This window comes from Nicotiana attenuata, chromosome 3, assembly GCF_001879085.1.
Source record: "Nicotiana attenuata strain UT chromosome 3, NIATTr2, whole genome shotgun sequence".
Classification (NCBI taxonomy): Eukaryota; Viridiplantae; Streptophyta; class Magnoliopsida; order Solanales; family Solanaceae; genus Nicotiana; species Nicotiana attenuata.
Window position 1 is genome coordinate 65,444,885 of NC_031991.1, and position 13,014 is coordinate 65,457,898.

A 13,014-nucleotide genomic window follows, 5' to 3' on the forward strand; every position below is an offset into this window, starting at 1 on the left:
TTACTATCTTGAGCTTTCCTGCTAATTTCATCAGTAAACATCACAGGTGTTCAACAACTTCAGTCCAACGACCCAAATAAGAATATAATCACAAGTTTGGCTCAATAATTTAATAGTACTCCAGATCTCGAACTCATACACTTCAACGAAATTCAATTTCTCATATTCAAGGTTTAACTTCAAATGAGTTTTGATGTGTTTAATTTTGCTTAACCGAATCCCCAAACAGTAAAAAATCATCTCATTTGACAACGATTTATGGAGGGATGAGATTCTGGTGGTGGTGGAAGAGAAGGACGAGGGAGAGGTGGCAGCGGTAATGGAGAAGGGCGACGGCAATGGCGGGTGGAAGAAGGAGAGAGGAGGTGACGGGTTGAAAATGTCCTTTTTTGTCATTTTCTTTTATTTTTTATTTATTTTTTGGATTTTTAGTTTTCTTTTTAATCAAAATCGCCCATCCACGCTCGCAATGTACGTGTATCCTACACTCTTTGTCCAGCTCAACTTGATAAATGCCAGATAAGCTCGGTCAACGGTCAGAGGTATTTAAAAGATCTTTTTTTATAAGTTAAGGTGTCTGGATGAAAATATGTGAAATACAAGGAACGGGATGTCAAAACGAAGCAAGTACAAGTATGTATTAGGCTATTCTGCCAAAAAACTATAAGTAAACGAGGAAGTATTTAAAAATATATTAAAGAGAGAAAAAAAGGTGGTTGATAAAAGTCAATGATACAAATGAAGCTGTAGAATATAACGCTTAGTACATAAATTTATTATTATAGTTAAATATTTAAAACTAAGAACGAGTTTATATTAATATTTGAATAACAAAATATAAATTTTTCCTTTAATAACAAATTAGTAAATTTTTGAAGTAACTTATTAGATAAATAAACTGACTCCATTTTTCTAAATTCATCATATAAATGGAATTATTTTTTAGTCGACAAAATTCTTAATATAGTATTAAGACTCAGATTGATAAAAGTGCTAAGTTGAAGCAAAAGTGAAGAAATAGTAGAGACAAAACACATTCTAAATGAGTTATCATTAATTTTTTTTTTAAAATTTTTTTTTGCATTTCTCCTAACAAATGACAGCTTGTTGTAAAATACTAATTCAACATTAGTTATTTTTAGGCTTCATACTTTCATTTATCAATTTTTTTCTATGAGCTATTGGACCACCTCTTATTCACAAATCTTTAAAAAATCAAAGGATTTAATTTTAAATTTGAGTTATCTAATAACTCTTTGAAGAACCACAATAAAAGTATAGTTGATCATATTTGTGATTTCTCCAACAAATATAGTTAAAAATATTTGTACCAAAACTCTTAAATATTCAAGGGCTATTTGTACCACCCCCTTCTGCTAGAAATTAGGCAAGTTCATTAAATTTTGAGTAAAAGCTACTAAGCATAGCTCATACATCTAGATATTTATTAATATTTGCTCCCTTCTTATGTTGTGACCGTCCATTTCAGCACACAAAAACAAAATTCAGGTGTAGGTAGGCAGTTTGAGTTAAATTTCTATTCACTGACAATAAAATTCTGCACAGCCACTTTATTTCTTTTAGTATAAAAAGATAAATATTACTAACAACATAAATACAAACTGGTAAGATGATTTAAAGGACAAACATTTTAACTAATTCCCGCCTTCCCTCCTATGGACAATAGGTTTGGTTGAAAATTAAGACAAATACTCAGGCAGCTCTATCAACAATATATATGTTTGGTTTTGTTGATCTTGAAAATCCTCAATTAATTTCAGTAAGAAATGGCTGCCTCAGCTCTAGTTTCTTTATCCAAGAAAATTATCAAACCATTCTCTCCAACTCCTTTTTCCGAAAGAATTTACAAGCTTTCCTTCATTGATCAATTCAATAGTACACAATATATCCCCTTAGTGTTCTTCTATTCCAAAAATAAGGACAATGTAGTAACACCCTCAATTGAACCAAGTGATATGTGTAAGGTTATTGAGAATTCCCTTTCAAAAACTTTATCTGCTTATTATCCTTTTGCTGGTACATTAAGAGACAATGTTCATGTCGAGTGCAACGATATCGGTGCTGATTTTTTCAAGGCTCGATTCGATTGTCCCATGTCTGAAATCCTTAAAAGTCCCGATACAAATGTCAAAGAATTAGTATATCCTAAGGATATACCATGGAATGTTGTTACATCTAATAGAAAGTTGGTCACAGTTCAATTTAACCAATTTGATTGTGGAGGAATAGCTCTAAGTGCATGTGTATCACACAAAATTGGAGATATGTGCACAGTATCCAAATTTTTACAAGACTGGGCTGCAATTGCTCGTGATTCGAACTTAAAATTGTGTCCTCAATTTATTGGATCGTCCATTTTCCCACCCACAAATGAACCTGTGAATGAGCCACCTATTCAAAAATGTGTTACAAGAAGGTTAGTCTTTTCAAATCATACATTAAGATCACTCCTCTCTGAATCATCACAAGTGAAAAATCCAACTCGGGTAGAAATACTCACAGCACTTACTTATAAATGTGGTATGAAAGTGAATTCGTGTTCATTCAAGCCATCTATCTTATTCCAAACTGTGAATTTAAGATCTCTTATTCCTCTGCCAGATGATACTCCTGGAAATTTTAGTTCTTCCCTTTTTGTCCCTACATATAATGAAGAAGAAATGAATTTATCAAGATTGGTTAGTCAGCTAAGAAAGGAAAAAGAACAACTCGTTGCTAACTACAAAATGTGTAAAGGGGGTCAAGATTTGGTTTCAACAACAATAAGACCATTTCAAGAAATAAGGAAGTTGTTTAAGGATATGGATTTTGATATGTATAGGTGTAGTAGTTTGGCTAATTATCCAATAAATGATTTAGACTTTGGATGGGGTAACCCTAATAAAATAAGTTTGGCGGACGGTGTATTTAGAAATACTTTTCTGCTATATGATAACAAGACAGGAGATCAAATAGAAGCGCAGATAAGTTTGGATGAGGAAAGTACAATGTCTGCATTTTTGAGAGAGATGGAGCAGCTTCTTGAATTTGAAATTTTGCTATGAAGAAATTAAAATGGAAGGTCGATGTTGATTAAACAATTTAAATAAAGATGTGCACGAAGTTGTTTTAAATTTTGGACACATTATTTAATTTATAATGTCATTTGAAATAATTAATACACTCATGTTGTTGTTACGAACCATGCTTGCTTTTGAAGATAGAACGTAGTCATTCTGACCCAACGGCTACATTCAATCTTCAAGCTCCAGGTGCAATTAATCTCCGCAAGTCTGATTCATGACATCAAGTTGAGGGTTATTAAGTTTTTTTATTTCATTTTAATTTTAAGTACAAGTTTCAATTGTATCAAGTTCTTGATAGTTATATTAGTTACACAGGCGGAGACAATTGTAATACGTAGAATGTTTGGGAATTTAGTTTATTTTTTCATCGCTTATACTCGATATTATGTATCAGACTAGAGTATGATAAGTAATTGAACGAGAAATCTCCTCTCCCTTGTCCTTTTATCTCTCTTCTTCTACCTATTTTCTCTGCAATTTCTTTTCTTTTTTCTTCAAGCTTTTGATAATTGTTACAATTGATACTAGGACACAAACTAGTTAGGGTCAGCTTCGTGAGAAACCACTGTTATGAACTGTCACGACGCCAGTCCGCTCTCCATGAACTATCGTGACGGCTCCTAGTCTCTACGACTAGGTAAACCTAACAAATGCGGAAAAAAGAAACAATTGCAGAAGAAAGTAATTAAAAACCGAGATAACAAGGTTAAACAGTGTATAAGATGTCGTCTGACATATAACAGTACAAGAATCTCAATCTAACACTCCCAAAATCCGGAACCCCATGAATCACAAGCTAAAAGATTACATAATAAGCTTTAACTCCAGAATGTCTACCAACAAGGGAAAATACAAAAAGGGCTATACTAGTACTGAGAATAGAAAGGGACTCTTCGGTCTGCGAACGCGGCATATATACCTCGGAATCTCTACAAAATGCCCTGCCTCAAGCGTGATAAGTCTGAGTGGGAGTACCTGGATTTGCACATGAAAAACATGCACAGGAAGGGCATGAGTACACCACAGCGGTACTCAGTAAGTGTCAAGCCTAACCTCGGTCGGGTAGTGACGAGGAGGTCAGGGCCCAACTGAGGTTAAAGGAAATATAAGATATAACAGTGTAGAATAAGACAGTATACTTAAGTGCAACAGTAAACAGTAACACAGGATAGAAGAACAACAACAACTTTAACAGAAACAAAGTAATCACGGAAATAAATACAGCTCAATGCAGAGTTAACAACCGGGGATCTCTCAGTATCCCGAGGATCTCTTAGTACCCTCAATATGTGTGCTGGGGATCTCTCAGTATCCCGAGGATCTCTTAGTATCCTCAATATATGCTGGGGATCTCTCGGTATCCCAAGGATCTCTTAGTATCCTCAATATACGTGCTGGGGATCTCTCGGTATCCCGCACTACAGCCCAAATCAGTATAGGTGCAAGGGATCTCCCAGAATACAAATCAATAGTCCCAAAGTAACAAGCAGGGGGATCTCCCGGGATACCGTCCCGTAGTCCCAAAGTAAACACACAGCAGCAACACGAAGAATACTCAATTCAGTTCAAATTTCATATCAAGGTAAAAACAGGTATTTCTAACTTAGCATGCCACATATAATCCAGATAAGGCAGTATGAACAAATAAAGCAATTAAGGCAATTAGACATGGTTCCCTAAGCTAACAGCAGGCTTACATTGCAAATAGTATAAGCAGGAAAGGAAACACAATTAGAATTACTGAATGAAAACAGGATATTTCAACAATTAGCACAAGTACGCACTCGTCACCTTACGTACAAGGCATCTCAAGTATCAACAATACCAAATCCTAGGGGGAGTTTCCCCCACACAAGGTTAGGCAAGCCACTTACCTCGAACCGGCTCAAAATCAACCCGAAACCACGTTCTTGCCACGAGTACTCGACTCCAAATGGATCAAATCTATTCAATTCAATTGCATAATGTACATAACACTTCAATTAATTGATTCTACAAATAAATTCTAAGCTAATACGCGAAATTAGGTAAAATAATCAAAACGCCCTCCGGGCCCACGTCTCGGAATCGGGTAAAATTTATATTTTCAAAATCCTCATACTCTCACGAGTCTAACAGTATCAAAATTATCCAAATCCAATGTCAAATTGCCAATCAAAACTCGGAATTTAGGTCTAGGAACTTTCTCCAAATTTTTCCCCAATTTTCATCTCAAATCCAAAATTAAATGATAAAACTAACAATAGAATAATGGAATACAACTAGAAAGGGATAAGGAATTATTACCCACTGATTTCCTCTTCAAAATTCTCCCAAAATCGCCCTCTCCCGAGCACCCAATCAATTTTTCTAACTTTTGAACTAAACCCTCGATTCTACCCCTTTTCTGACTAGTGAAACCGCATCTGCGGCTCTGGGACCGCACCAGCGGTCCCGCTACTGCGGAACACAAGTCGCATCTGCGACGTTTCATTAAAGCTAAATTTTTGCACCTGCGGCTCCTTTACCGCACCTGCGGTCTCACAGGTGCGTTGGCCATTTCGCACCTGCGATTTGCTGGAGCCTGGCCAATCTCGCTTCTGCGATCACATAGCCGCTTTTGCGGCGTCGCACCTGGGGTCCTACACACGCAGGTGCGGTTATGACAGGAAACACAGCTTCAGCTGCCAACTCCAAATGCCTAACTCTCCGTCAACCATCCGAAATCATCCCGAGGCCTCGGGACCTCAACCAAAAGTACGAACAAGTCATATACCACTATCCAAACTTATACCAATCCTTAAAACACCTAAAACAACATCGAAACATCTAATTAACCATGGATTAAAGCCTAGAACTTCAAAAACTCTCAATTTACGCTTTCGATCAAAAAGTCTATCAAACCTCGTCCAAATGACCTGAAATTTTGCACACACGTCACATTCAACACTACGGAGCTACTCCAACTCCCGGAATTCCATTCTGACCCCGATATCAAAATCTCACTATCGAACCGGAAACTTCCAAAATTCAACTTTCGGCATTTCAAGCCTAAATGAGCTACGGACCTCCAAAACACAATCCGAACACGCTCCTAAACCCGAAATCACCCAACGGAGCTAACGGAACCAACGAAATTTCATTCCAAGTCCGTCTTCACACTGTTCCGACTACGGTCCAAATTCTAAAAGTTAAACTCTCATTTAGGGACTAAGTGTCCCAAAACTCTCCGAAACTCCAAATAAATCCTCCCGGCAACTTACAATAGCAGAAACAGACACGGGAAATGCAGTTAATAGGGGATCGGGGCGTTAATTCTTAAAACGACCGGCCGGGTCGTCACATGAAACAAAGAATGGAACGCATCGATGAAAGTGTATTGTAGGGTTATTTTATTCTACGTATATAAATTATAATTCTTCATATAAGATTGTTTTCTCTACTTTTACAATAAAAGAAGTAATACACCAAATAAATTGACATTTGAAGTATCGTGTTCAATTTATTTGTTTTGGCTCAATTCCCGCTTTTCAACAACATATAGCTAAGTGGAAATAACTCAATATGCCCAACCCTCCGGCCTATGGAGGGTGGGGGAGGTGCTCTGCCACTAAAATAAACCTCACTCGTTAAATAATAGGTTTTAGAAATTACTGTATTAACTAGGTCATGTCTCTGAGACATTGGGCTTGAGCTTGAGCGATAAGTAATCGGGCAAACTATACATTTGGCTCGTCGATCAAAAATAATTATATTCGTAAGTCAAATATACAAAAAAAATTATATTAATTATGTATAAAGTAATGTATATTTATGTATATTAGACACTAATATACAAAAAAATTATATTTTGCCGCCTATTACTTTTGATAGAGGCTATACTATGTAGTTTTACTTAGCTATTCCATCCAATAGCAGACATCCTTTCACAAGGCCCATGTGCCCAAACATGGTTTAGTGGTTATTAACTTCCCACAGCTACCATATACATAATTACTTCCTATAGCTATTACTTAGTTATTACGCGACTGTAGTCGCTCTATTCGCGCTATCGTGGTCATGAATACAGTAGCGGAATTCACCGAAAAAATAGTGGAGTTCAGTTGTGTGTAACGATCGGCTGGTCGTTTTGAGAGTTAGAGCCCCGATCCCCTATTAACTGCTTCCCCTGTATCTATTTCTGCTATTGTGATTTGGCGGGAGGTTTCGTTTTGATTTTTAGAAGTGTTTGGGACACTTGGTCCCTAAATGAAGGTTTAAACCTTAAGATCCGGACCGTAATTGGAACTGTATGAAGTCGTTAGTCTTAAATTTAACAACGATTTTGTTTTGTTTATGTTTTAAGACATCAAAGGCTTGTCGGGGGAGGGGTCCATCCATATCAAGAGATTATCAGTTGTGGAGGCAAGAGGCAGGTAAAACAGTACGAGTTATGTGTAAATATGAAAGATTACTTGTTTTTCGACTCTAATCATCCCATTGAGCTGGCCTACCAATGTTACGCTGAATTACTGTGGAATGGAACTCCGGATGTCGTAGCCCCTTATAACTTAAAATCCTTTTTTGAACTTTCAACATAACGTGATGATGTCACTGGAGGAATCACGTTGTTAATGCCTACTAAAGGAAAGAAAAATAAAATGTAAAACATTTATGTTAAAGAGCTTGATCTCTACTATTTTTACTGTTCTTCTTGTGTTCAATTTATGAAGAGTGTCAATCTTTAGATTTGATGAAATGACTTCAGACCTCATGACCAGTCTTTCATTACTAAACAAAAAATCAGAAATTAGTTGGAATCATAAAATCTACTTTTCATTTGTATATGCAATTGGCGAAGGATATGTGAAAAAATGTCCTTTTGATTAAGGAAAATTATTGTAAGATACATAAAACTTCCCCTATTTGTCTGTTCTTTTACTTTGTTCTTATGCAGTCAGCTTTATTTCTCTGTAGTCAGCCATTGCACCATTATTGGAACTTGAAAAGCTGAATGTATCTGGAGATAGCAAACATAGTAAGTACTTTTGCATCAGGGATGGGTGTGTGTGTGGGGGTGGGGGGGGGGGGGGGTAGGTGTAGGGATCAAAATAACTCAGACTTATTCCTTGAGTCCGAAACCTAAATGTTGTTGTTTTTGACTCAAAATACGTTTTTACCGTGTACAAAAAAAAGTTACTTTTCTATATATAACGCGGTTATATACCGCGATTTACTGGGATTTGAAAAGACGGGTACCGCGCTTTATATATAAAAGTTTTATTTCCCTTCACTTTCCCCACTGCTTGTCACAACCCCAAATACCTTGGTCGTGATGGCGCCTGTCACAGTATTAAGCCAGCCAAAAGCAACACGAACAATGCGGAAATCATTTATAAATCACTTTTCTAGACATATTAAGTCTTAAAGCTTTCAATTTTTAACATATTAAAGAAATATGCGGAATAAGTACGAAAATATATCAACACAGCCCGAATCTGGTGTCACTAGTCAAGAGCCTCAAGTACAACCCAACACTGTCTGAATAATACATGATAAGTCTGAAAATACAAGGTACTAAGATAGGAAGGAGGAAGGCAGGGCTGCGAACGCCGTGCAGCTACCTTGCGATCTCCGGATAGACTCTGAGAGTGCTGGAAGCTCTCACTCTGATGCTCGGGCACCTGGATCTGCACACAAGGTGCAAGGAGTAACGTGAGTACGCCAACTCAGTAAGTAACTAAAGTAAATAAAGTCTGAGTGCAGTGACGAGCATTTAAAATCATATGCATATTTATCAAGAAAAGTTCAGCAGAAATATCAAGTCAGAATCTGCAGTTCAATAGCCAATTATCTCGTAAAACTCCAGTTTCAATTAAAATCCTTTAAAAATATTTATTGAACATTTTTCAATAGAGGCTCAGTAATAAAGAGGAGTGAAAGCAGAAAAATGTCATAAACAAGCCCCTCGGGCAAGGTATCACTCATAAGTAGAGCCTCTCGGGCAAGCCTCTGAGTCGCTCGTCAATCAGTACTCACACTCAGCACTCCAGTTCAATAGATATCTCATAATAATAATAATAACCGTTGTGGCGTGTAGCCCGATCCGTAATATATAGTCGGCTACGCTTACTGGGGGTGTACAGACTCCAGAGGGGCTCCTACAGCCCAAGCGTCATATCGTTGTGGCGCGCAGCCTGATGCAAATATATATATATATATATATATATATATATATATATATATATATATATATATATATATATATATATATATATATATATATATGGATCGGGCTGCACGCCGCAGCGATATATATATATATTTCAGTCATTACCCTCACAGCCACTCGGGCATTTCAGTAAAGATCAAGGAAACTCAGCCCAAACCATTTTCTTATATTGAAAAATGGAGTAATGAAACCGAATCAACAATAAACAGGTAATATCATGACTGAGGATATGCTTTCAAATCAAAACAGTGTGAGGAAAGTAGTAAAATACCCCTAAGGGTCTAAACAGGTCGGCACAAAGGCCCCAAACATGGCATTCAGCCCAAGTTAACTAACCAATTTCTAAACACGTGTATATCATATACAATATATCAAAATATGCAACTATATAGTCGCCATGGGACGGACCAAGTCACAATCCCTATGGGTGCACGCCCACACGCCCGTCACATAGCATGTGCGTCACCCCATTTATCAAAACAGTACGAAATTCCGGGGTTTCATACCCTCAGGTCTAGATTTACAATCATTACTTACCTCAAACCGAGTGAAATACTACTCCGCGACGCCCTTGCCTCTCGACTCGGCCTCAACTCGCGTCGAATCTATCCAAAATCAGAATCATAACGTCAATACATGCTAAGGGAACGAAGCCCATGCGAAAATAATTAAATTATATCAAAAATCCCGAAACTGGTCCAACCCGACCCTTGGGCCCACGTCTCGAAATTCGATAAAAATTACATCAATAGAATCCTTATCCTCCCACGAGTCCATACATACCAAGAACATCAAAGTTCGACCACAAACACCCCTCAAATCCCTAAATCAAAGTCTCCAATTTCAAACCCTAAACCCCCAATTTTCACCCTCAATCTCATAAATTTCATGCTTAAACAATTAAAAATCATCATAGAATCGAGTTTTAGGTCCAAGAAACTCACCTCAATGAAAACCCCCTTGATTCCCTCCTCAAAATCTCCCAAAAAGCTTCAATCCTGGATAAAAATGGTAGAGAACAACTCAAATTTCACGAAGGAGAACTTATATACTTTCTGACCCAAGGATTTCGCACCTGCGGTCCTTTTTCCGCTCCTGCGATATGGCTTCTGCGGCCAAACCAACCGCTTCTACGGTTTTCACTTAAGGTCCTGGGACCGCACCGGCGCCTCACCTACCGCACCTGCGGTCTCGCAGGTGCGTCCAACCTTCCGCACCTGCGCCTTCTGATCTTCTAGCACACGGCCGCACCTGCGGCTTCTCTAATGCTTCTGCGATCTCGCACCTGCGGTCCCCAACCCGCAGGTGCGGTTATGACAGAAACTCAGCAGCTTCAGCTGCAAATTCTAACTTCCAACTTCCCGATAACCATCCAAAATTACCCCGAGGCCCCCGGGACCTCAACCAAAAGTAAGAACAAGTCATATACCAATATTCAAACTTATACCAATCTTCAGAACACTTAAAACAACATCGAATCATCAAAACACCCTCGGATTCAAGCCTAAGGATTCCAAAACTTCCGAATTCCGCATTCGATCAAAAAGTCCATCAAACCTCGTCCGAATGACCTGAAAATTTGCACACACGTCACAAATGACACAACTGACCTACTACTACTTCCGGAATTCCATTCCGACCCCAATATCAAAATTTCCACTATCAACCGGAAAACGCCAAAATTCCACTTTCGCCAATTCAAGCCTAAATTTACTTCGAACCTCCAAAATACATTCCGATCACGCTCCCAAGTCCCAAATCACCTAACAAAGCTATCCGAACCATAAAAACCAAATTCCGAGATCGTTTTCACACAAGTCAACTTCCGGTTGACTTTTCCAACTAAAAGGCCAACTTAAGAGACTAAGTGTCTCATAATACTCCAAACCCAAACCTACCGACACGATACAATGAAATGAAGCTGAATAACACATAAAGAAGCAGAAATGGGAGAAATGAAGCGGTAACTCATGAAACGACCGGCCGGGTCGTTACAGCCCAACGTTCTCTCTTATAAAAGAAATCGCCCCCCCTCCCTACAACAAAAACNGTGTGGATCCCACCTGTCCCACAAAAAGTAAAGATTCTAGGTCCCACATCCTAGCTAAGGCATTATTTCGTTGTGGGTTGCTCGTTTCGGCTTCAAATCGCCAAATATTCAACTTTCCAAAAACCTTAAATCGATGTATTCCAACTTAGTTTTTGTTAAAACTCGTATAAAAATGCATATTAGTTGTTTTGAATGTGTTGTATGTTGTTTTGTGTTTTTTGCGATTAAATTGGTATATTATTTTTATCCGGACTAAGATATTAATGTTGTAAAAAAATCTAATATAATTGTGAAATCGTTATTATTTGTTAATAAAAATGTTAATAAATTACTATTAATGTTTTATGTGTATTTTTGTGATTACAATGTATTTGTTGTGTTTTGTTTGGTTTAAATTATTTTTGTGCTTAAATACTAGTAATACAGTGCCTTTTAGGGTAGTAAAATATAATGCCTTTTAGCATCGTAAAATGTAGTGCCTTTTAGGGTAGTAAAACATAATGCCTTTTAACGTAGTAAAATGTACTGTCTTTTAACGTAGTATAATGTATTGCCTTTTAGCGTAATAAATGTAGTGCCTTTTAGCGTAGTAAAATGTAGTGCCTTTTAGCGTAGTTTTCCTGTAGTTTAAGTATACTCAAAAATACGCCAAATAACTGATAGATCAAACACAAACTTTGTCCAATTATAGTCAATATATATTTTGTTTTATTGGGCCGCAAATATCGAGCCTAGAACCCATATGAATATTTAATAATTAAATATTGTATAATTATAAAAATTAATTATTTAATTTACAAACAAACATATTAAATTATAAAACTAACACATAAAATTACAAAACTAACACATAGAAGAATTTAGGATAAATTGGTGCTACTGGGCCGCAAATATCAAGCCTGGAACCCATATGTTAATATTTAATTATAAAAATTTAATTATTTAATCCAAAAACAAACATATAAAATTATAATAAAACTAACACATCGAAGAATTGGTGCTACTGGGCTCCAAATATCGAGCCTGGAACCATATGTCAATATTTAATTATAAAATTTTAATTATTTAATCCAAAAACAAACATATAAAATTATAATAAAACTAACACATTGAAGAATTGGTGCTACTTGGCCGCAAATATCGAGCCTGGAATCCATATGTCAATATTTAATTATAAAATTTTAATTATTTAATCCAAAATAAACATATAAAATTATAATAAAACTATCACATCGAAGAATTGGTGCTACTAGGCTCCAAATATCGAGCCCGGAACCCATATGTTAATATTTAATTATAAAATATTAATTATTTAATCCAAAAACAAACATATAAAATTATAATAAAACTAACACATCGAAGAATTGGTGCTACTGGACTCCAAATATCGAGTCTGGAACCCATATGTCAATATTTAATTATAAATTATAATTATTTAATCCAAAAACAAACATATAAAATTATAATAAAACTAACACATCGAAGAATTGGTGCTACTGGGCTCCAAATATCGAGTCTGGAACCCATATGTCAATATTTAATTATAAAACTAACATGTAATTAATGTTGTTTAATTTACAGTACATGATATGGAGGCGCCGCCTATTCATCCCGGACCTTTTAGCGATGAGCTACTCTTGTTACAGGGCGACCATAGGTCAGCCCACATATGGGAGGGTGCGTTACTG

The 13,014-nt window shown here is 36.8% G+C and overlaps 1 protein-coding gene across 1 annotated transcript; it reads left to right on the forward strand.

Annotated features, from left to right (window-relative positions):
• On the forward strand, positions 1,788–3,065 carry LOC109224447 (acylsugar acyltransferase 3-like). Its single transcript, XM_019389028.1, has one exon. The coding sequence runs from the start codon at positions 1,788–1,790 to the stop codon at positions 3,063–3,065; it is 1,278 nt and encodes a 425-aa protein (XP_019244573.1).